At 48.2% G+C, this 23,438-nt stretch overlaps 1 protein-coding gene across 6 annotated transcripts in view; it reads right to left on the bottom strand.

Annotated features, from left to right (window-relative positions):
- Window positions 1-5,055: 5,055 nt before the first annotated feature.
- ADAMTS14 (ADAM metallopeptidase with thrombospondin type 1 motif 14) overlaps window positions 5,056-23,438 on the bottom strand; it is a 76,735-nt gene continuing 58,352 nt past the window's right edge. For 5 of the 6 annotated variants that reach the window (XM_039872033.1, XM_039872037.1, XM_039872035.1 and 2 more), the window contains 10 exons: window positions 22,191-22,324; window positions 21,689-21,812; window positions 20,605-20,685; window positions 17,054-17,217; window positions 15,396-15,564; window positions 14,769-14,901; window positions 12,888-13,095; window positions 10,043-10,172; window positions 9,798-9,908; window positions 5,056-7,608 (listed from right to left, as the gene is read on the bottom strand). In XM_039872033.1, coding sequence (XP_039727967.1) covers window positions 7,112-7,608; window positions 9,798-9,908; window positions 10,043-10,172; window positions 12,888-13,095; window positions 14,769-14,901; window positions 15,396-15,564; window positions 17,054-17,217; window positions 20,605-20,685; window positions 21,689-21,812; window positions 22,191-22,324 — 1,751 coding nt within the window. In that variant the 3' untranslated portion in view covers window positions 5,056-7,111. Of the gene's footprint in view, window positions 7,635-9,797; window positions 9,909-10,042; window positions 10,173-12,887; window positions 13,096-14,768; window positions 14,902-15,395; window positions 15,565-17,053; window positions 17,218-20,604; window positions 20,686-21,688; window positions 21,813-22,190; window positions 22,325-23,438 lie in introns of all 6 variants that reach the window. The other variant, XM_039872038.1, reaches the window with a different exon arrangement.

Genomic DNA, 23,438 nt, shown 5'->3' with positions numbered 1-23,438 from the left:
CTTTTTAAAATCCACACAGTAAAAAAATCTAGAAGATATCTACTTCCAAAATAAATCATACAACTGGCATAAAAACCCTGGCTCTTTAGGTAATCCTTCTACCTCATCTTTAATTTTTCAGGAAACAGTGCCATGAGATTATTTTCCACTGCAGATTCTCACATTTTTCTTATCCATAGAGAGTATCTCTCATCAAAATTGATTAGACCACTCCTTCAAATTTATTTATTTTGCTTTCTTTATCTTGTGTTTGCTTTTGCAACTCCCCACAAAATGCATGTGTCACTCCTTGGCCTTTGTACCCATTGCCATTGCACTTAAAGGTGACATGTTCTGGGCCTGGCTTCTTACCCATATATTTTGAGAACAGATTTTGAACAGATTTTTCTCAGCGGCCCCGCAATCTATCAAGGGAAAGAAAGATAAGGCGACTGAGTGGAACCATGTGTACATAAAACCATTGTGGAAATAAACACTATGACATGCAAATGGGACACTGCTATACTGAAAAAGCATGAATGGCCAAGCTCTGGTTGTATGGGGTGATCTGACCTCATCAATGCTCAAGGAAACCTATAAGGTAGGCATAATCATCCACTTTTACAGTAACGTGAAAGTTCACATAGCCAATCAATAGTGGATTTAAACCCAGGGCTGAGGGCTCCTCAGTCAGTGTTCTCTTTCTGCTATACTGCCATCTTGCAGGTCATATTCCAAGGACCACTTGTCTCCAGACAGAGAAGTAAACCCTTCTCTCATTTCCAGCCTGTCACCCACTCTTCCTCCTGGTTCTTCTTCCCCTGCTTCTTAGATGTGTAGCAAGACAGAGTTTGCTCTGATACCCTGGCCCTTTTTAAAGTCCCCCAATGGGGCTGCATCCTCTTCCCATGTCTGAAGGGAGTTATCGCTAATCCCCAGACAGTCACCAGAGGTTATTTGAGGGATCCAGACATCTCACAAAGCACTTGTCAGAGTTGTTGCTGGCCTTCCTGGAAATGCAGGTAGTGTCAGGCCTGCCTTCCTTGTCACCTGTACTGGGCTATCTATGCCCCTTTGATCCTGTGCAGGCCAGAGGCCAGGCTAGTGACCGGGCTTTGGGCTGTAAGTCTGTCTGGCTTTGCAGAGTATGTTCTGCTTAGCAGCACTGCCTGTCTGCAGCGGCTTGGTCCCCATTTGACTTCTGCTGGGTGTTAGGATGCCATAGCCATGTTTGGGTCACTCCTAAGTTTTCTCTGGCTCCAGGCCCTGGAATTTCTCCTCTCCTTACCCTCTGCTTCTCTGCCTGAAGCATGAAGACAGATTTTCCCTTTCAATAATATCCACGGCATCATAGTTTTGATTTATAAAAGTCTCATACACACAAAAATAAATATAAATGTATTAAAATCAAATTGTTCCTCCATGTGCCGCCTAAGTTCATCTATTGTACCACCAGAGTATGTATATTTACCACACTGTGAGAAATGGTGACTAGCATAAATTGCAGATGAGAGAGCCACCCCGAGACTTTGGGCTTAAGGACACAAGTGGGGGTTAGCGTCTCCCTGCACAGTTTGCTGGCTCAACCATCACCCCTCCCTCCGCCACACGCACTCCACTTAAATAAATGAGAAAAGGCTGGAGACTCATTTCAGCGAAGACAGGGGAAGTTCTAACCTCACTGCAAGAACCTTAGAATCCCACTGTTGTGCAATTCCTCAGAAACTCCCTAGCACCCTTCCCAGCCCATGGGAGACCCCCATTGCAGCACCTGCAACATGGTGTCCAACCTCAGATTAGACAACTATAGTAACAGGGAACTTGTTTCCTTTCCTGGCTGCTCAAACCTTAACCCTGGTCTCAGAGCCACAGAGATCAAGTCTTTCCTTCTTCCCCTGGCTATCTAATTTTGCCTGTGTCAAAACTCTTTTATAAAGTCTCGATCAGACCGCACCTCCTTTCAAATATTTATACCTTTTAAAATTTTTCTTGTCTGATTGCATTAGCTAATACCTTCAGAGAATAATGTTAAATAATAATGATGATAGTGGGCATTTTAAAATCATTTAATGGAAATAGCTGTTTTCAACATTAAGCATGACTTGACTGTTTACATATCAAATGTATATAAACTGAACAACTATTCATATATTCATAAAATTATGTTAAGAAGTGCCCTCCAATTCTTAAGTGTTTAATCCACACTAGAACCTGAGGTAGATACTATTGTTATGACAATTTTGCAGATAAGAAGCTGAAAAAAGAAGTAACTTGCTCAAGGTCTTATAATTAATAAGCAGACTCAGGAGTCAATCCTGGCAGCTTCAGTGGGCAGAGCCCACCCTCTTGACCCTGCACACCCCATAATAACTCCATGTGGTAGATATTGTTATCAGCACAATTTTATAGACAAGAATTCAGAAGAGAGGTTAAGTTATTTATCCAAGGTCAAACAGCTTGCAAGTACATCCTATTCCTGGGTTCAGAGGATGGTCCTAGAGATCACCTCTACTGCACATTGGGTTAATTTATTCTGCATGCTGTGTGATATTTCTCAAATCTGTCTCTCATTTTCTTGCCTCAGTTTCCTATCATGTCAACAATACCCTTAATATTGCTCTACTATATTTATGAACTCTGCAGTGGTATTATTTTTATCCTTGATTTCTTTTCTTAGTCCCACAACCTCCTCTCGACTCATTCTATTGCCTTGTCTCAACTTCAAACTCTTGTTTCAAAGAATCTGAGTTGTCTTTGAGAATGCAAAAACATTTCTTATCTAATATTTTTTTCTATTCCTGGGGGTATCTTCTTCCAGAATGTATACTGCATCTTTCCTTTGCATGCTGCTATTCTTCCTGTCTCCTTCTCCTTCCTTGATTCCTTCCTCCCTTTTTTTTTTCTGTAGAATTTTTGCATAGGTACAACATCAGTTTCTTTTGCTTTCGCTTACGTTGGATCTGGAACACTTCTAGCCAATCCTCCTATTTGCAATCAAGACCTCCTATGGGTTCTTGATTCTCTTGTTTGCTTACATGGACCCATGTGTGCACCCTCCCTTCTGAACTTTAGCTTGAGAACTAAGAATGTTGCTGGTTTATATTTTCCTTGTTTTCTTGGGACAGACGGGTGGGAGAAGACTGTTTCCTGGAAAGCCAGTAAGTCAACTGGGTATGTTCTCTTTATCTATAACTTTTTAAAAATAAACTTTAATTTTAGAACTGTTTTAGGTTTACAGAAAAAATATGAAAATAGTACAGAGTTCTCACATCTCACACCCAGTTTCCCCCACTAATTTTTAATATAACAGCTTCATTGAGATGTAATTCACAAACCGTAAAATCCACCTGTTTAAAATATTCAATTCAATGATTTTTAGTATTCACAGAGTTGTATAACAATTAATTCTAGAACATTTTCATCACTCAAAAAGAAACTCCTATACCCATGAGGAATCTTTTTATGATAGGTCTGCAATAGGTTTCTATACCCATTAATCACTTTCCATTTACCTCAAAGCTTCCCCTGCCCTATGCAACCATTGAACTATTTTCTGTCTCTATGGATTTGCCTATTCTGGCCATTTCATAAATGGAATCATATAGTATTTTTGTGTGTGCACGTGTGTGTGTGTGTGTGTGTGTGTGTGACTGGCTTTCATTTAGCATAGTGTTTTTAAAGTTCATCCATGTTGTAGTATGTATCAGTATTTCACTCTTTCTATGACCAAATAATATTCCACTGTATGGACATACCACATTTTTTGTGTCCGTTCATCAGCTGATAGACATTTGAGTTGTTTCTACCTTTTCTTATTGTGAATAGTGCTGCTGTGAACATTTATGTGTAAATTTTTGTTTGGATCTATGTTTTCAATTCTTTGGGGTATCTACCTAGGAGTGGAATTGCTGAGTCATGATAACACTATGCTTAACTTTTGTGGGATAGCCATACTGTTTACCAAAGCAACTGTACCATTTTACATTACCACCAGCAGTATAACACTTGTTATTATCTGTCTTTTAAAAATTATAGCCATCCTAGTGGGTGTGAAGTGCTATATCATTGTGGTTTTAGAGCCAGACTTGGCTATTCACTGTGTGACTTTCTGCAGCTACTTCCTTGCTCTGAGCCTTGGCTTCTGCTTTTATATGAGAACTGTTCCCAGCCAAAGCATTAGGTTAATCGGTCAGTGGAATATCTGGGCTCTTACTTCAATACTAGGAATCTCAAGCTCTTTTCTTTTTGCAAGTACTGTCACTTACTGAATAACAGAGGCTGTCCTGCATACAGAATTCCAGGTATGTTTTGTTAATTACGTGATCTCCCCTCAGCTGCCTACATAGAGATTGTCTCTACCTTTTGCTAGCTGTGTGACTTTAGGCAAGTGACTCAACCTCTCTGAGCCTCAGTTTATCTGTGAAATGGAGATAATAATAGCACCAACTCCATGGGGTTGTGGTAACAATTTAGGGAGATATTAGGTGAAGGTCATAGCACAGTGCCTGGCACATAGTGTATGTTATCCCTGACCCATGCAATCTGTCAGGATGGCTGTTAGAGCTGGGATGCTGGGCTCTTAGAGGTCCCACTCAGCCCATGCTACCTACCATCGTAAGGAATGCACTGTGTCAAGGGCATGTGTCCATCTGGGGCCTATGATCTCTCTCTTTGTGGGTCACCCTCTGGATAGCTGGGCCCACAGAACTCCATGCTTGAACGGTCCTGAGTACAATTCTAGTACCTATGCTAGCACCTCCCTAGGGGAGTCAGTTCCCCCTAAGGCATAACTGGGTGACCATGTGTGCACCTCTAGGCCCAAGTGGCAGCTATTTAAAAGGAGTCATTCCTAAGGAGGGGCTGTTTACAGAGGGATGTAAATGAAGCTTGGACTTGAGGGCTAGATTGCCCCACAGCCATGTGAGTGAGGTTCCTGGAGGGGTTCTCTGTGCCCTTGTCCTGGGCCTCACAAATGTTAGGGAGAAGCCTGTGACACAGTAATCCATACACTCAGTGATGGACTGGTGATGTCTGACAGCTGGGGGTGGGGGGATTGGGGGGGGCGGCGGCGTGAGGTGTGGATGGGTATTTTTAAATTGCATAGCACATTTCGGTTTCATGTGAGCCCTCCCCGTTCAATAAGATGCATCACATTTCTTCCACTGCCTATCCAGCATCAACATTCCATTTGGACTTTTCCAGGGAAAGAGTGCTTACCACCTTCCAAGGAAGTCACCCCTTACATGTTAGAACAGTTTTGCTAATTAGAACATTCTTTGCTATGCAGATCCCAAAACTATCTCCCAGGCACTTCTACCCTTAGAACCAAATTATGGATGGTGAAGCCTGAGTGGGGCCCCCAGCCCTGTCCTTACCTCTCCGTCCTTAGTCAATGCTCAGAGGAGTCCCAGAGCTAGTGAAGCCAAGGCAGGGAGGCTGAGTGTCCAGTCTTCTTGTGCCTTAAGCCTCTCTCTGTCCAGTCCCCACCCCCAATCATCTTGCTACAGCCCAGCCCGGCACATTACAGCTGTGCCTTCATTGTCCCTGACCTCTAAAATAAAGAGAAAAGAAAAACACAACACAACATTTTGGGGTCCAAAACAAAACATCAAGGACAATGTTAATAAATACATAAAAATTTAAAGATCTCAATCTCAAAGGCACAGAGTTTACACCCCTAACACAGGCAGGCTGGGTCTCAGGAAGGATTCAGTGTGTGCTCCAACATCCAGGGAGGGGCGGACAGCGGAGGAGAGGGCACCTGGGAGCCCCCTCCAGGGCTCTCTTTTTCCACTCACTTTGCCTGGCTCAGAACAGCCCCTCGCCCCTGGGAAGGAAGAACTGGGAAGCACCTCTATCCCCTGCTGAGGTGTCTGGGAGACCCTCTGCATGACTCAGAGTGAAGACCCCTGGGCAGGATCTTGGGGACTTAGGTGGCTTTCAGGGAGACAGGTTCTAGGGAAGTTACTGGCCCTTGAAAGTAACGAGGAGGTTAGCAAGTCACCACAGTGCTGTAGGTCAGTGTCTCCTATCCATTCCAGCATGGGGCAGAGGCTCACATCCTTGTCATCTCCAGGGCCCAGCTAAGAGTGGACTCTGGTCCTCAGCCCTGAGGCCTGACCTCCCCGCCCACCCCGAATCAGCACCATAAATCTATGGCCCAGCTTGAGCCACGTCGGGGAAGAAGATCCCTCACTCCAGCACCAGTGGTTGTTGGCAGAGGACAATGATTGACAGGGCATGACCTGAAGGTTCACATCTCTGTGTTCCACAAAGGCCCTTCCAGTCTCTCTCCCGTCATGCCCTGGAATGATGACAAAGTTGCCATTTCTGGGCCAGCCAGAGCTCTAGCACCAGTTGGGATATCCCTGGATGAGGAGGACACGCATTCTAGAGTATCCAGAGCCCCCTTCTTGGGTGGGCTGGGGTGAGGATGGGACACCCACCTGTAACCTGGAGGCCCCAGAAGTAACAGGAAATGCTGTCTTTGGGGGCAAAGGTGGCCATCAACACTGCTCTTCAGCTTATGAAGACAAGCTGGATCTGCTCCTTGGCCTTGGCTGGAGGAGCTGCATTGAGTTCTTCCTACGAAGAGCTGGGCCTGAGATAGTTGCCTCCCATCCACCCCAGCCCAGCAGCTGAAGCCTCAACACACACTTCACCCCCAGCTCTCTTCCTCTTGGACTACCTGCCCTGTGGGTACCCACCCCCCTTACTTTTCTTGGTCCTGCTTTGCCTCTATGGGCAGAGGGGCCAGGGCCTCTACAGAGGTCCCGCAAGTTCTGGCGAAGGCAGGCAGCCAAATGGATCAAGTGTGGGACCCAGTGGCTGTGAGGAGAGGGTGTTAGCTGGCCCTCAGTCCTGGCAGGGGAGACAGACAGGAGCCCCTGAGAGGTTCATCTTGGTTGTCTGGGCTGCTTGCTGAGGTATCTCGGGTTAAGGCTTTCCCTGATCTTTTTCATCCTCACACACTCACTTCATGAGTGAAATGCAACAGCCCCAAACTAGAATAACAAGGTGAATAATTTAAAAGGAAGTCTGTGTTTGCCCCTGCCCTGCAGTGTGTCCTCTGACAAGGGGCCTTGGGGCACACAGAGTGTAAACTTGACTAGAGAGATGGGCAAGATGGGGCTCATGTCACCAGGGAGGTGGCAGGAAGGCTAGTGCCAGGGTGCTTCAGGTCTTCCCTGAGCTGCCTTTTATTCTCTGAAGCCGGCACAGGTGTGCCGGTGGTCCAGCCCCAAGGCAGCCATTGGGCAGTGCTAGCAGAAGTGCCCTGGAATGCTTCAGGACTCATTTTCTGGGGAGCAAAGTGGCGCTGGGTCACTGGCGGCCTTGTGCCCAGAGGTCTTGGGAGCTGTGTGGCTTGGCCATGTGGATGATTGGCTGAGCCTGTTGGCTCCACAGTAGGTTCCACAGCATCTCGAGGGGCCTTGGGTCCTGGTAAGGGGCTTCCAAGAGTGGAGAAGGGTGGTGGTGAGGCCAGGTGGGGGTCTGTGCTGGCATCAGGGCCTGAGGTCTTCTTGGTACAGGACTCACAGCACAGCCGGTAGTAGCCGGAAATGGAGCAGTAGCGGTCAAGCACTTCCATCTGGCAGAAGATGGACCTGTCTCCCACACAGGGCTCCACTGCACACACAATACAAGGACTGATGCTGGAAGGAGGCCCATCAGCCAGGTGACACCAAGACACAGTCCCCCACCTCCCACTCAGCCCACCAGCTGCAGGCCTTTCATCTCTTGCCCTGGCTGGACTCACTATAAAGCTTTATCCCAGGGGGAGACAGAGGGCTGCCTGACAGGAGAGACAAGACTAAAGAACAGCCCTTATTATGTGGAAGAACAAAAATCCCCTAGAGCAATGGTTCTTAAAGTGGGGTCCCCAACCTGCAGTGTCAGCATCACTTCAAAGCTTGTCAAAAATGCCAATTCTCAGGACTCATCCAGAGCTCCTGAATCAGAAACTCTGGAAGTTGGCCCCAGCTCTGTTCTAAGAAGACCCTAAGGTGATGCCATGCATTGGGAAACCCTGAGAACCACAGCCCTTCATCATTAGCTGTTAGACTTGGCTGCTAACTGGCATCACCTGGGAAACTTTATAAATAACCGCTGTGTACCTCCCATATCCAGGGAGACTGGATGGTCTGGGTGTGGCCTGGGCACTGGGTGATTCTAATCTGCAGCAGGGCTTGGGAAGCCTGCTCTAGATGGAAGTGGGAGCCCTCGCTTCCTCCTGATCAATCCAAGGGAGTCTGATCCACCCAGCCAAGGCCAAGGTAATTCAACTTGTGACAAGCAGATAAAACTTCCTGCCACAGGCAGCACACATCTGGAACACTAAGCCCTCCACCAATAAATTTGGAATCAATCAGATGTAGGTTACAGTCAAGGCTCTAGAGGCCTTGGGCAAGTCAATCTCTCCAACCCTCAGATTATTCACCTGTAAAATGGGGATAATGCTGACATTTACCAATGAATAATAACATTATAAATAACATTTACAAAGTTCCTGGCATAGAGGGGTGCTCACTATACCAGTTTTGTTTGCTTCAGTTCATATAGCATCTAAAAATGGTTTGTGTTTCTGTGCTAACTCTGTGTAGAGACAGAACATGGAGGTGGGAGATTTATGGCCTCTAGATGGCACCAGAATTCTAGGACCAGAATCAGAACACCACCCTTTGCACTTGGGAGGAAAAGGAAAGGAAACCCAGGCACTTGCACAGTCTGAGCCTCTCAGCACAGGAGCAAAGAAGCAGCAGAGTTAGAACCAGAAAATCCTCTGAGGACATCCAGTCAGACTCCTTTATTTTACAGATGAAGTCACTGAACTCAGAGAGGTTCAGGGATTTGCACAAGATCACACAGTCAATTAATTGGTCCTCTAATTACAAGTTAGGGTCTGATCTTTCTGCTATTCATCTTGCAAAACCCTGGTTCTTGGGAAGGAGAGGAAAAGAAAGAGAAAAGGAATCTAGGAAGGGCACATACACATTTAGCCTGGTACATAGCAGGTGCTCGGTCAATATTTATTGATTGGTAGATGGGTGGATCAATTGATAAATGGATAGATGAATAGATGGGTGGTGGGTAGGTGGGTGGATAGGTGATGGGTAGATGGGTGGCTGAATAAATGGGTGGATGGATGGGTGGTGGATCCAAGGTGAATAGGTGGGTAGGTGGGTAGGTGAATGGATTGATGGATGAATAGATGGATGGATGGATAGATAGATGGGTGGGTAGAAGAATGAACTGATGGGCTCCTGATCATGAGGCAGACAGAAATAACTATTTTTTGTTAGCTCACAGCTGGACAGAATTGCATGCATTATCTCATTTAATTCTCACAACAGCCCTATGAAGGCAGCTCAGATGTATAGGTGTTTATCCAAAAATCTTGGAACCAGATATGATTCAAAATTCAGAACTTTTGATGTTACAAAAATAATATCTGGTTCATTCATATTAATAACATCCCCAGTGGAGACTGGGATGTCATCTCATAATCAAATATGGCAATGTTTCTGTATCAGAATAACTAATCTCTTATTAGTTCTGGTCAGATTTTGCTGCCAAATAAGTCTGTATCAAATTAGGGGAAACACTTGCAGATTTCAGCATTTTGGAATCGCAGATAAGGGACCAGGGACCAGTACAAGCATTATCCCCACCTCACAGCTGAGGAATCTGAGGCTCTGGGAGGCTAAGGTCACAGGGTCAGACTGAAAGCTAAGTCTGCTCCACTGCATGGCCTGCACTTGTGGCACCGTGACCACTGGAAGGTCTGGGGAGGCGGTGGGGCCCAGAGATACACTTACTTGATGATATCCTGTTAATAGGATGTAGGGGCCCAGAATGTGGTATCCACTGCCTCTCTGGGGTCGCGAGTTCCCGGATGTCAGGCCTCCCTGTAGAGTTCTGGAGATTTCCTATGAACACGGAAAAGCAGCTCTAGTATTTGGGATTTCTAGGGAGCCAGAATGCAAGCCAGGCTGGGTCTCATGTCTAGGCCAGAAGATCTTGGCCTGCCTGTTCTCCCTCCCCCCGATTCTATCTGGCTCACCTCCGCAGGCAGGCAGGCTGCAGATCTGGACAGTGTCTGGCTTGTCCCCCTCGCATTGCCCAAGACTGTTGGTATTGGTCCGGCACACCACCTGCCGCTGCTGGATGCCCTCTCCGCAGGTGGCAGAGCACTGCCATGGCGGGGGCCAGGTCAGGCCACAGTCGCCAGAGAGGGGCAGGTAGAGAGATAGAGGAAGGGGTGGTGAGCTCCAATCCAGGCAATGCCCAGCACAGAAAAGGTTCAAAGAGGGGTGCCAAGTCTCCACTTGACCAGCCTCACCAGGACAGCACACCAGTTATCAAATACTCCTGTCGCAGGTGGTAAATAGCCACCGTCCTAAGCTTAGAACCTCATGAACCCTTCTACCATGTACTAAATGGTTAACCTCATTCCAGCACCACTGTCTGCATCCACTCTGGTCTCTTTAAATATTTTGTGTATCACCATGGCAAACTCCCCTGTTACGATCCACCGGCTCTTGAGACCTAGGGCAGGTCTGTTTACTTGATGATATCTTGGTAACGTGATGCAGGGACTTGGATCATGGCATTTGCTAAACAGAGAGCTGGGTGACAGGGTCACCATGGACCCTTCTAGCTCTGACATTCATTGACTTTGCACCTCAATTTACCAAAACTCAGCTTGCAGAGGTATGTTGAAAAGTGTCTTCATGAAGAAAGGTGTGGTACAAGGAGCAAGAGCCAACTGCTTGCAAGGCCTGCCACACACAGCACCCCCTGAACCTCACACACTTCCTCTTCTGATAAACAGGTGGTGGTGGGTAAGGGCTGCTGTAAAAGCAAGGCTGCCCTGTGTGACCAGGTCACCAGGTTTTAAGCACTGACTACAGCCTCTCCTAGTAGAATAGGGAAGAACTCGCAGAGGTCCACTTCTCATACTGGCCATGCCACAACCCGAGGGAGACACAAGGGTCAAGGGCACACAGAACCACGGGTCAAAGATGGCTAATTCTCCTGGGATGAATAATTATAAACGATATCTCTCAAGGGCTTGTCATTCTTATAAGGGGCAACCATCTCCTACCATCTGTCACTTTTCTGTTAGATTTATCTATAGGGTCCTTTGTGGGACCAGCAATCTTTCTGTTTTATATTTTAAAAAGTAAATCTATATATTATGGAGAAGACTATAAAATCTGCATGAGTTTTATGGGGATTTTTGGTTATTTAAAAATACTCATTATTATGCAATATTTCAAACATACAGAAACATGAGGAAGTTGGTCGTGAAAACCTGTTCAAATACTACCTCCAGCTTTAATAAATTCAGCGTCCTGGCATATTTGCAAATATTGTATAATGCCTTTTTAAACTTTGAAAAATTGTATCCCATTGGAAGTGCTTTTTTCTTACTTCAGTGCTTTTTCTCACCTCAATTTATTTTTCTGAGGTTTTATATATGTTAATAAGTACAGTTCGAGCTTATTCATTTTTCTCGATATATAATATTTTATTGCATGATTTTTTTGTCCAATCTCTTATAAGTGAATATTTTGCTATTGTGATAAGAATCATTGGGCTTATTTCCCTGATCAAATGAGATGTTTTTACTTATGGCATGTTTAATTTTTAACATATATGAAATTTACCATTTTAACCATTTTAGGTGTACAGTTTAGTGGCATTAAGTATATTCACACTGTTTTACAACTGTCACTATCATCTATCTCTAGAACTCTTTTCATCTTCCCAAACTGACATTGTGTCCTCATTAAACATGAATACCCTATTCCTCCTTCCCTTCATCCCCTGGAAACCACCCTTCTACCTTCTGTTTTATTTAATGAATTCGACTACTCTAGGTATCTCATGGCAGTAGAATCATACAGTATTTGTCATTTTATGTCTGGCTTATTTCATTTAGCATAATGTCTTCAAGGTTCATATGAAATTAATTTTTAACAGAAAACCCAGGACATCAAAAAATGTCCCTGTGGCCACCTCTAAGGCCTAGCTACAAGCACCTGGACTGCTCTACAGCCTTCTTACTGTTTCCTTTTTTCTACCCTGGCCTCCCAACAACGAACTTTCTACCGAGCTGCCAGAGTGAGCCTTTAAACCTGAAATCAGAGCTTGTAATACCCACACTAAAACCCTTCAGCAGTTCCTCATTGCTCTGAGAATATGTTCTAACTCCCCATAAAGCCATCCTCTCCAGTGTCCTCCTACAGCCCCTGCCCCTTTTGTTAAGCTCCAGGCCCACCGTCCTTTTGGTTTCTGGAACATGGTAAGGTTGTTCTTGCCCCAGGGGCTTCTTGTGGCCCACCCCTCAAGTCTCAGCTCAAATGTCACCTCCTCAGAGAGGCCCTTTCTGATACATTAATCCATTCGCTTCCTGCATAATTCCAACTGCAACTTGTAAATGCTTTTGATATTGGTTTATTCGTCCTTTATGTCTTTCTCACTGGACTATAAGTCCTATAAGCACAAGAATCAGATCTGTCTGGCTGATGCTGGATTCCTAGCATTCCTAGTTCAGTGTGCCTGGCATGTAGCTGGCACTCAGTAAATAGTTCTTGAGTGCAAGAATGTGCTTCAATTTGCTCATCTGTAACATGGGGATATTAGCCCAAGCACTGCATGAAGGTCAAGGCAGATGGTAAATGAATGTACGGGCCTAGCCCAGGGCCATGGCCCAGTGTGGGAGCTGTTCCACATAATTTGAGAAAAAACAAATCAGATAAGGGGAGAAAAAGTTAGCCAGAAACTGCCTGCAGGGGGCACCAGAAGATCTCAGCAGTTCCACTAACCAGACCCACCCATCTGACTCTCCAGAGAAGGTGCCCCATTGGCCCAGTCCCTCCCAACCTCTGAAGACAACTCACCTGGGACCAGGCTCCTGTCCGCCACTGGGCTGGGCAGGGCACTCGGAGGCAGGGCCGCCGGGCCTCGGGTCGGTCCTCAGAGCAGGCCTTGGCTGGCATGGCCTTGTAGGTCCCATTGGAGAGGGGCAGCAGGCACTGTACCCCCCGAGTCTGCACCCCCAGCTTCCCACAGCTCCGGCTGCAGGTGCCCCACTCCTCCATCACCCACCTGGAGATAGAGCAGAAGGTGGAGGGGAGGTGGGACTGTGGAGACAATTCCTCCCAGAGTTGTTCCCACCCACCGAACTGCTGCGGGCAGGAGCCAAAGAGTGGATTTGGGCTTCAGAATGCTTGGGGGCCAAGACAACTGTCTACCCGGCTCAGCAGCTGCCAGACTGTGTGGCTCAGGGAAGTCACTTAATTTCTCCTCTGTCTCTTCATCTGAAAAATGGGTATAATGCATATTTAAATCCTGCATATCCTTGGGCAAGCTATTAACCCCTCTCAGCCTGTTACCCCATCTTTACATGAGGAATCTTTTGATACTTCATAAATATTTATTTGGGTGTCTACGGTGTGCATGCATTGTCTTAGGTGCTGAGAAAAGGTCATGTACAAAATAGATGAGAGCCATGGTTGTAGAGCAGAACCCCCTTCCATGGGGCTCTTGGGACAATTAAAGGACTTGAGATACATAAAGCACTTGGAAGAGTACATGGCATGAAGTAGGCATGTAATAAATGCAGGCACTATTACTAACACTGTCAATGCCTGCACAGTTCGGTACTCATCAGCTAAGCTGGTGGTAAACCAGGGTTCTTTGGCCAACCCCTTCCTTTAAAAATCAAAACCAAAAATCTCCAAAACTTCACTGGGCAATTTTACAGATAAGCTGGGGTGGGTTACCTCTTAGTCTTGCATGCTCTGCAATCACATACATTTGCAGGGAAAGTGGCCTGAATAACAGTGTACAGTAAGACATCAAAGGGAAGCATGGAGGGTTGAGGGGCTGGGGATCATGGCCTGGGCAGGGCACAGGGAGGGTGTGATGGGCTCTAATGCTGATCACCAACTTTAGCCCTGGCCCTGGAGCTCCCCAGCCTGAGGGAGCAGGAGAGGCCGTGGGTCAGTGAGGCCAGTTGACACCCACCACTCCACCCCAGGAAGACTCCTAGGAGGCAGGAGAATGATTTGGCTCTCTGCAGTTTCCTACTGGCCAGCTATCCTCCGCCCTGCCTGGGAGCTGAGGAGGTGCTGGGTTGGCTCAGGGACAGGCTCAGAGGCCTTACCTTGAATCTTCCACAGTCACAGCTCTTTCCTCTCCCTAAAGCCCCCTCCAAATAACCCTAAGAACATGACTCAGTGCTCAAAAGAGCCTGAATCCTCGGGCCAAGGAACTGTAATCAGGGGCTAGAAAACGGCGTGGAGCTAGTAGGGCAGACTGAGTTTGTAGCCCACACGATCAGGCTGAGAAGAGCTGGTGGAGAGTGTCTTGGCCTGGGGCCTGGAGCCTGGAAGCACTGAAATCTGCTTCATCTCCAGGATCCGGCAGATCACTGAGGGAAAGCTCTGCCCCCAAATTGGGCCTCAGTTTCCCTATCTGTAAAAGAATGCTAGGAGTGACAAAGGCAGCATCTTCCTTCTGAGAGTGGAAGTTAATCCAGAAACCCAGAGGAGATGCATGGAGAGGAGGGCAGCACTGGCCGTGGGCAGAGCCTGGTGTGAGCTGCTCTCTGCTCAGGGAGCCCTACCTGCAGGGGCTATGTCTCTAGGCCGCAGGACTGAAGGAAGCAGGTTCTGCAGGCCCTCCTCCGGGGCCAGGGCTGAGAGAAGGTCTCAGCACCCTGTCTGCAACAGCCCAGGTATGAGATCAGGTTCCTCATTCCTCCCCCAGGCACTCACTCTGGCTGGGGGCACTGGTGCCGGTTGCAGCGCCGACGGATGGGCTTAGGCCTCTTCTTGTGGTCACACAGGTGCCGCTGTACCATGTGGTGGTCTCGTCGGCGCCGACAGCCATATTTAGTGAACTGGATACCTGTGCAGGGGCAGGCTGCGATAAGCCTGGTCCTGCCAGGCCTCCACTGCCCTGACGGGGGCCTGAGGACAGTATGCTCTGGAGAGCCCGGAGGGCCAATCCCATCCACCCTGGTCCTTTGCGCTCCCTCCTGCCCACATCACTTTCGGAGGAAGACTCCTTGATCAGGCTGTCTCACAGGTCCCAGGTGTAGCACAGGTGGGGACATTGCTCTGGATGGTTGCCTTTCCTCACAGCTGTTGAGCTTTTACAGTGAAGAGGCCCTGTCCTGCATAGTGCTCTAGCACCCCAGGCCCATCCCAAAGGCCCTGCCCAGACAAGCTTCCGCATCCCAGATATCTTCAAGGAGAAACTGAGACATGAGCTAGGGACATGTTAAATGGTGACAATGTCAGCCTTCTGGCCACTCCTGTTCCTCTCCTTCTGAGAGGCTCTGGGCTGCCCCTACAAGGCAGCTGGATGGCTGGGGCAGCTGGGCCTGGGTGGGCCAGTACCTCCTCCACAGGCCTTGGTGCAGGGGGCCCAGCTCTTGAGCGCCCACTCATAGGTGTCCGTCTCCTCCAGGAGTACATTGTTGCTCCCAATAAGGGGGAGCAGGTCCTCATGGATGACATATTTGTAGGCCAGGCTGCTGCGGGGACCTCCCTCAGCTGGGGGGAGCACCTGAGGGAAGATGGAGGAGATGGTAGAAGACTAGAGAACAGAGAAACAAGGCGAGCATGTGGGGACAGGGCTGGAGGGGTCAAAGGGAAGGATGTGGGGTCAGAAGCAGAACTGGCGAAAGCCAGGAGGACACACCAAGCATGGCCTGGGGAGGCCATTCAGACCAGCAGCCCAAGGCAAACTCAGGCTAAGCACCTACTGTGTGCCAGGCCCAAGCACAGCCTGTGTTCTTTTCCCTCCCACAGACCTAGGCTCTAATAGGGGCAGGAACGATGTCTGTTGGTCTGTCCTGCTCACGAGAGCATCCACACTGCCTGACTCTAGAGAAAGTCAATAAATTATAGACTGGATACTAGACTGACCAGATACATGATTACAAACATTTTCTCCCATTCTATAGCTTGCTTCTCACTTTCTTGATAATGTCCTTTGATGTACAAAAGTTTTCAATTTCCACAAAGACCAATTTATCTATTTTTTCTTTTGATGCTCATGCTTTTGGTATCATATCTAAGAATGCAACGTCAAAAGATTTACCCCTGTTTTCTCTAAAAGTCCTATGGTTTGAGCTCTTATGTTTAGGTCTTTGATCTATTTTGAGCTCATTTTTGTATATGATGTCAGGTAGGGGTCCAACTTCATCCTTTCACATGTGGATATCCAATTGTCCCAGCACCATTTGTTTAAGAGATTATTCTTTCCCCCATTGAATGATCTTAGTAACCTTATTGAAAATCAACTGGCCATAGAGGTATGCACGGTTAATAACTATAGGGTGCATAGAAAATACATGTTAGATTGAATGAACGTACTGACACCAATAAGCCTCAGACCCTGCCCTCCAGAACCTTCCCAACTAGAGAGGGTAGCACCAGGAACAAAGCCTGTCCCAAGTCCCCAGCACTAGCTGTTACCAAGTGCACTGCAGACCGAGCCCCTACTGGTCTGGTTTCCTGGGTTAACAATCCCTGCTCTATAAGCCCTGGCCTACGGTCTAGGAAAAGGGGCTGTGCAGAGGTGGGCCCCAGCCCTGACAGTGGCCCTGTACTCCTCTCAGAAAGCCAGTGGTGCCAGACGGCAACAGTGGGTCAGTCTCCAACTCACTTTTGGCAATGCCATAATGCACGCTGATTCTGGATGATGCCAGGACAACACAGGAAATGAACCCAGGTCCCTCCCGTTCCTTCCAGGCCCCATTTGTGACCCTACATTAAGGAGAACACACTCCCTTTGCGTGGCGTCTCTAGTCTGAGAGCGAGACAACTGTTTCTTTTTCCTTCTTCACTTGCCATCCTGCCAGCCTTTAAGCACAAATGAGGAGCTGGCCTGGGATGGAGGCCACCTTGGCCTTGCCCAGGCTCCTGAAGACAATGGAACAGAAGGATTTCCACCAGGCTTGTGCTTGACAGCAGAGTCAGTGAGCTAGGGAGACTGGGCCAGGGCTGGGGTGGGGGGTGAACAGGAATCACAGTACAGGGCTGGGGCTCACCAGGACGGCGATGGCTTCAGGCAGGGGCCCGCTGGTCCTGAGGCTTTCCTTGGCATCCTCCACCGCATACTCCCACTCCAGGCCCACTGCGGTAAAGGTCCGGCTTGTAGCTTCCTTGCCCTTGGGGTTGAGGATGAAGCTGCCTGTGACCTGGTTCTTCACCACTGGTCAAGGAAAGAGAGGCACACAGATTTCTGCTCCCCTCCACAGGAGCAAGGGCCAGATCTCTTCAGGGATTTCAAGGCCTTCCCAGTGAGTTCTGCAGGATCCCCTGTCTACCTGTCACTCCTTCCCACCTGAGCCTTCCCCCAGTCAGATGGGCCACCACACTGCCTCCACACAGTGTCCCTGCCTCTGGACCCTGGTGCATACCATTCCTCCCACCCTCACTGTCTTCCCTTCTTCCTGCCTGATTAATAGCCACCTATATTTAAGGCTCAGCACAATTCTCTCCTCCTCCAGGAAGCCTTTTTGATTGTCCAGTCCTCGGGGATTTACCCTCCCTAAAGCTTCTATAGCAGAGCACAGAAGCTAAGCATACAGGTTCTGAAGTCAGATTGATCACAGGGAAGCGCCTTAGCCTTCCTGTGCTGCCTCAGTTTCACCTTTTGTAAAATGGAAATAATTGTGCCTAGATCTTAGGGCTGCTGCCCTTTGAGTACTCCCCCAGGGGCTCTTGGGACAACTAAAGGAGTTCGTATATGAAAAGTACTAGGCAGAGAGCACGGTATGCAGTAGGTACTTAATACACGGTAAGCATTATTATTATCATCAGAAAAGTGCCTGACTTTTAGCACTGCTGAGATTATAAATGTCCCGTCTCTCTCACAGCCTGCCAGCTCATCTTCTTTTCCATGTCCTTGGCCCAGCCAAGAGCCTGGCATGGAGTGAGAGCTTTTTCAATATCTGTAAATTTCTACCCCTTAAAATCCCAGTCAGCGGGTAACTAAAAGGCACTGGGTGGGAGGTGTGTCGGTGCAGACACCCTGGCAAAGGCCTGAGTTGCTGACCCAGCTGCCCTGAAAGCAGCGCGTTAGGGCTGCAGCCTGGGACTCAAGCCCCTCAGCCAGGTGGGGACAGGGAAAGGCTCCAGAGCCCTGGAGTGGCCCCTCTTGGTGCAGATTAAGATCATGGAGTATAACTGTCATACAAGAGCTAACAATCTAGAGCACTAACCACACACTGGTCACCCTGCTAACTGGCTCAGTAGACTCCTCACACATCCTGAGGTTGACACTATTCTTAATTCGGATGCGGAATCAGAGGCTCCAAGAAGGGCAGGATTTGTCTTAGACACACAGTGGGCTGTTGGCCCAGTCTCTGGAGGGCCAGCATGCCAGCTGAGGGGGAGAAGGAGAGATGCCCCCTTATCTCTGATATCACTTAGCCCTCAAAATCACTAGACCCTCTAGGATCTGAGCTGGGCAGCTCCTCAGGCAGGCCCGGCCTCAAATCTTCCAACTGCCCTTGTCTGTTCCCACATCTCACAGCAGCCGCCATTCCCACCCGCTGCTGTACGCCCCTCATTCAGAGGGGTGGTGGGCTGGGGCTCAGCGTGGACTCTACCATCCGGGCCTAGCTCAACCCTTCAGTGAACTCACCTGATAAACACACAGGCAAGTGTCCCTGCACTGAATCTACCCCAGGTGCTAGGATCTACCCCTGCCTGACCTCTATAGAAGTTGCCTGGATCACTCCCTACCTGCAGAAGATCAAGGCACTAGACTTCCAGAGATAGGGAGAGAGAAGGGGCTGGCGAGAAAGCCCAAAGGACTGCTGATATTATGGAATCATCCTTAAGGTGTAGTAATAGCCTGTGAGCTCCATCCTCTTCCTGGAGTAAATGACCCTTCTCTTCTTGCCCTCACCTCTCCCCTGGTCCTTGTTCTGGCACAATTCCCCACAGCCAAAGTGGCAAGTGGGCGGGGAGTTGGCCGAGCCAAAGCCCTCCAAACTCACACTCCCCGTGCAGCAAGGTGTGGCTGACAAGAGCAGGGGGCTAAAGACAGAAGACCTTGGCCCAGCCTGGCTCATCCCATAGGTGAATCAGGGCACATAAGCTACTTTGGGCCTCCATTTCCCTATGCTCATTGGCTGCTTGGACTACACCCTCTCAGGTGCCTTCTAGGTCAATGACAGCTGTGCTAATGTAGATGCATTTTCCAGGGGAGACAAGTTCTGCAGGAGACTTTTAAAAAATGTTTGTATTATTTTGATGATAATCTAAAAATATAAATGTCAGCATTTTTGTGATATATAAACCTGCCCAGAAAAAATATATTTTGTGTTCATATTTATGACAAGTCGATGCCAAGCAGTGTGACTTTGTGAGCATAATTGGTAGGAGGGACCTCTGTGACATCCCAAAGCTGGGTGACCTTGTAGCCCATGTGCCCTCTGTAAGGGGTATGGACACAGACGAGTATGGGAGAACCCATCCATTGCCCAAAGAGCAAGCAACAGCCGGCTGCCTGCTTGTCTGCCAGGCCCCTGCTCCAAACCATGTTTATGTTTTTTAAATTCAGATATAATTCACATACCATACAATCCACCCTTTTAGAGTGTGCAATTCAGTGACTTTTAGTATATTCACGAGGTTGTGCAATCATCACCACTGTCTAATTCCAGAACATTTTCATCATCCCCAAAAGAAATCTGAGACCCATTAGCAGTCACTCCCCATTACCCGCTCCCCCTAGCCCCTGACAACCACTAATCTATTTTCTATCTCTATGGATTTGCCTCTTCTGGACATGTTCGTTTTTTGACTGCCAACTTATTTGCAGCAAAAACAAAACAAACAAACCAACGAAACATCTTTTTCATTACACTAATGTTTGAATTTTATTGATTTATTTGGAAGCCAAATAAATCGATACTTTCATCTGTCTTGACTATACAGTTGTATAACTGTTATAAGTATAAAGGGTAGACATCTAGTTTAGTGACCATGTGTTTGTCTTTATGATGAGAATAATTGAAGGGTCCATGTGGTAGACTGCAAAAATGGCTACATATTCATCCTATTTCTGTATGCACGCCCCTTTGCTCTGTCTCACATCAAGAGATGATCTGTTTCTACCCCATGAGTCTGGGTTTGGCCACAAGACATGCTGGAGCCAATGGGACATTAAAAAGCATGACGCAAGCAGAGACCTGAAAAGTTCTTGAACACTAGGATTGTCTGCTCTTGCCTCTCCTGAGACCGATGTGACAGACACCACATGTATAACCCTGGGCTAGCCTGCTGGAGACATGACCCTGTCACCCCTGTGACCTCAGCAGACAGCCAGTACCAACCAGGTCCCTATAGACCCACGGCTGACTGCATTTGCAAGAGTGAGTCCAGGAAATCAGGTAGAAGTGGCAACCAGCTAAGCCCTGCCCAAACTGCTGAACCACAGAATAAAATAAAATAAAAATAAAAATAAAAAGGGGTTCTCTGCCATTTTCAAATTTGTGAAATCCTCCCCTCTGCTCTCCAAGATCCCTCAAACCTGTGGGCAGGTCCCAGGGCCTGGCTGCCCCTCTCCCAGCACCCTGGCACTCACCAATGTGGTGGGAGGTCTTCTCCAGCTCCTCAATCTGGATGTGCCTGGCACCTGCTGGGATCTGTACCAGTTTGAGAGCTCCTGCCACAGAGAATCCAGAAAAGCTATAAGCACCGTGAGCTGGTGGTCCCACTACCCAGCAGACCCCACTTCCCTTCATCCCTACAGGTATCCAGGAATCTCAGTTTCCTGATCTGGAGAATAGGCATGGGCCCTTCCCCACAAGGTGCTGAGAGGATCAAATGAGCTGCTGTAGCTAAAAATGCTCCATGAACTCTAAGGGGCGCCCTCGGTGTGTTAGCAGCTATTATTTCCCACTTTCTTGACCCTCTTCTTCTTTCCTGACTTTCCCTCCTCCCTTTCTTCTCACGACTTAAGCCATTGTAGGGATTTAGCAGGCCATGAAGATCCACGTGGCTGCCCTGGGCCCCCGTAGCCCTCTCGATCTGAGGCCCGGAAACAAACCTTTCTCAGGGCCACCAATCTACCCACAATAAGAAGAGGTGAGACAAAGCTGTAACATCCTCAAAAGGGAAATGGATCTAGTTCCTACTACAGTGTAAAGAACTAATATCTAGCCTTTTTAATAGTAAGTTTGGCCAAACTGGAGGTAGGGAGGGAAGTCAAGGAACTCAAAGGTACCAAGAATTCAAAGCAAGAGGCATCACAGGGTTTTTCTGTTTTTAAGTGAGACAAGAAAGGAAAAGATCACCAGTTCCATCCGAGCCACACTTTCAGACCTGTCTGAATCCTCGCTCCCACCAACAGCCCCAGAGCCAAAGAGATAGCTGAGCTCCTATCACGACACATTGCCTAGCAGGAAAATGCTTCTGAGCTCCTGGCCCCAAACCCAGGTAGCAGATCACCTAGAAAATGAGGTGACCAGGTATAGCTTCTGGTTTATCAGTCCTGGGAAGCCTGGGAAAGTCTAGAGACAGCTTCTAAGGCCCCTTCTCCCCACTGTGAACTGTGGCCCAGCTCAAAGAGGAAGGTCCTACCTGAAGGACAGCTCAGGATCTAGGAACCCTGGCTAGGCCAGAATCCCAGTCAATCCTGGTCATCCCTCCAGCCCCAGCCTGCTCACCTGCTTGTTTGGAGGCCTTGCCCAGCGTCCCCTTCACAGTTCTGCAGTGGGAGTTGTCACCGCCACAGACCCCGCATTTGTCATCTGCCTTCATGGACCCCACCTCCTTGTCACAGCCGACGGGCTGAAGCCAAAGGTGGAATCAGTGGGAGGAGGTTCCCAAGCCCCTATCACCACCCTGGGGTCAGCAGCCTGTGGCTCCCTCCCTGGTCCCCAGGCCCCAGACACCAGGGGACGCTGGACCAAGAGGCCTTCCTGGGCAGGGCTCTGCCACAAACTCCCATGTGACATGGGCAAGGTCTTAAAACTGGCCACTCCTCTCCTCTCGAATGGGACTGGATTGTTTGGAGGCCTTCCCAGCACTCCAGGGCTATGTTGAGGATATAGGGGTGTCACGGGTAAGGACAATGAGGCAATGCTTGTCTTCATAGGGAGTAGGCAGTGTAGTCCTCCAGTCCTCTGGGGCTGGCAGAGGGTGGGTGGCCCGGAGTGGGGCACCTACCACACACTCGCCACGGGCACAGATGCTGTAGGGATCCCGGTAGCTGCATCGTGTCCCATCATGGACCACCTGGTTCATGAAGACCACGTCCCCTGTGTCCTCTGACTGGCAAATCAGCTCACACTTCTGGGTGTCTATGGGGAAGGAAACCACAGTGAATGTCTAGCTGGGCCAGGAGAAAGTGGGCTGACCCAGGACAACATCAGCACATGGCCCAAGCAGAAAGTGCCGGAACCAGCTCTGGACAGAGGGGAGCACTGGGACTGGGGCTTAAAATTTCTATGTCCCTTATTTATTAGCCATGTGACCTTGGGCAAATTATCTGACTTCTCTGGGCCTTCGTTCCTTATTTCTTATCATCGATCAGTAAAATGTCCCATAAGTTTGTTGAAAAAAAATCAAGCGATAAAATAACAACAACAATAATAAGCCAACACTCAGTGAATGCTTACTGTGTGCCAGATGTTCCCCAAACACTTACACATTCTTCACATATAACTTTAATTGCTTTTTGTGAATCAACTCATTTAAAACTCTCAATACCCCTAAGGAAGTTGCTTCTGAGATTACAAAGGAGGAAACCAAGGATGGGAGAGTTTAAGGTATTAGCTCAAGGCCACTCAGCCACACAATAAGTGTGAGAGCCAGGATTCTAATCTAGGCAGCCTGGCTTGAGTCCTGCTCTGACCTCTACATACATTTCACCAGTCACACCTACGATGGAGCATCTATACATGCTTCTAACATTAGAAAGCTGCGTGAAAGACAGGCAGAACAGTGGTCTGTGTTTGGGTTTGTAAAATGGAACAGCAGTGAAAGAGGGTCCTTTCAAGTCCTAACAATTAAATGTTTTCTTCTCTGTCTCGGCTATTGATGTCCTAAAAAGGAGGTTCCAGAGAACATATAAACACTCACTGTGTTTCTTAGAAAAAGGGAGGTCGGGGCTTAGCTAACTTCCTGGAATTTGTCTAAAAGTCCTGGGAAAACCCTAAGTCCAGCCACCCCATCAGACTACACCACTCTTCACAGTCCCTCGCTGCCCCATGCTGTGGCGGCTTGCTTGGGTTCTGACTGGCTCTGCAAGGCTTTCGAAGCAAGCTCCTCTCTTGGCCAAATTTCTAAGGAACCGTCTGGCTCCTGTCCCGGTCCCCGGGCTTTTGGGTATACCTAGCACTCAGGATTCGAGTCCAAAGCCACAACATCCAATTCCACTTTGGACTTTATACACAGGAGCCAGATTCCCGGTGG

Source organism: Pteropus medius, unplaced genomic scaffold, assembly GCF_902729225.1.
Source record: "Pteropus medius unplaced genomic scaffold, Ma_sr-lr_union100, whole genome shotgun sequence".
Classification (NCBI taxonomy): Eukaryota; Metazoa; Chordata; class Mammalia; order Chiroptera; family Pteropodidae; genus Pteropus; species Pteropus medius.
The sequence above is the reverse complement of the archived record's forward strand: the minus strand, read 5'-3'. Positions and strand labels throughout refer to the sequence as shown.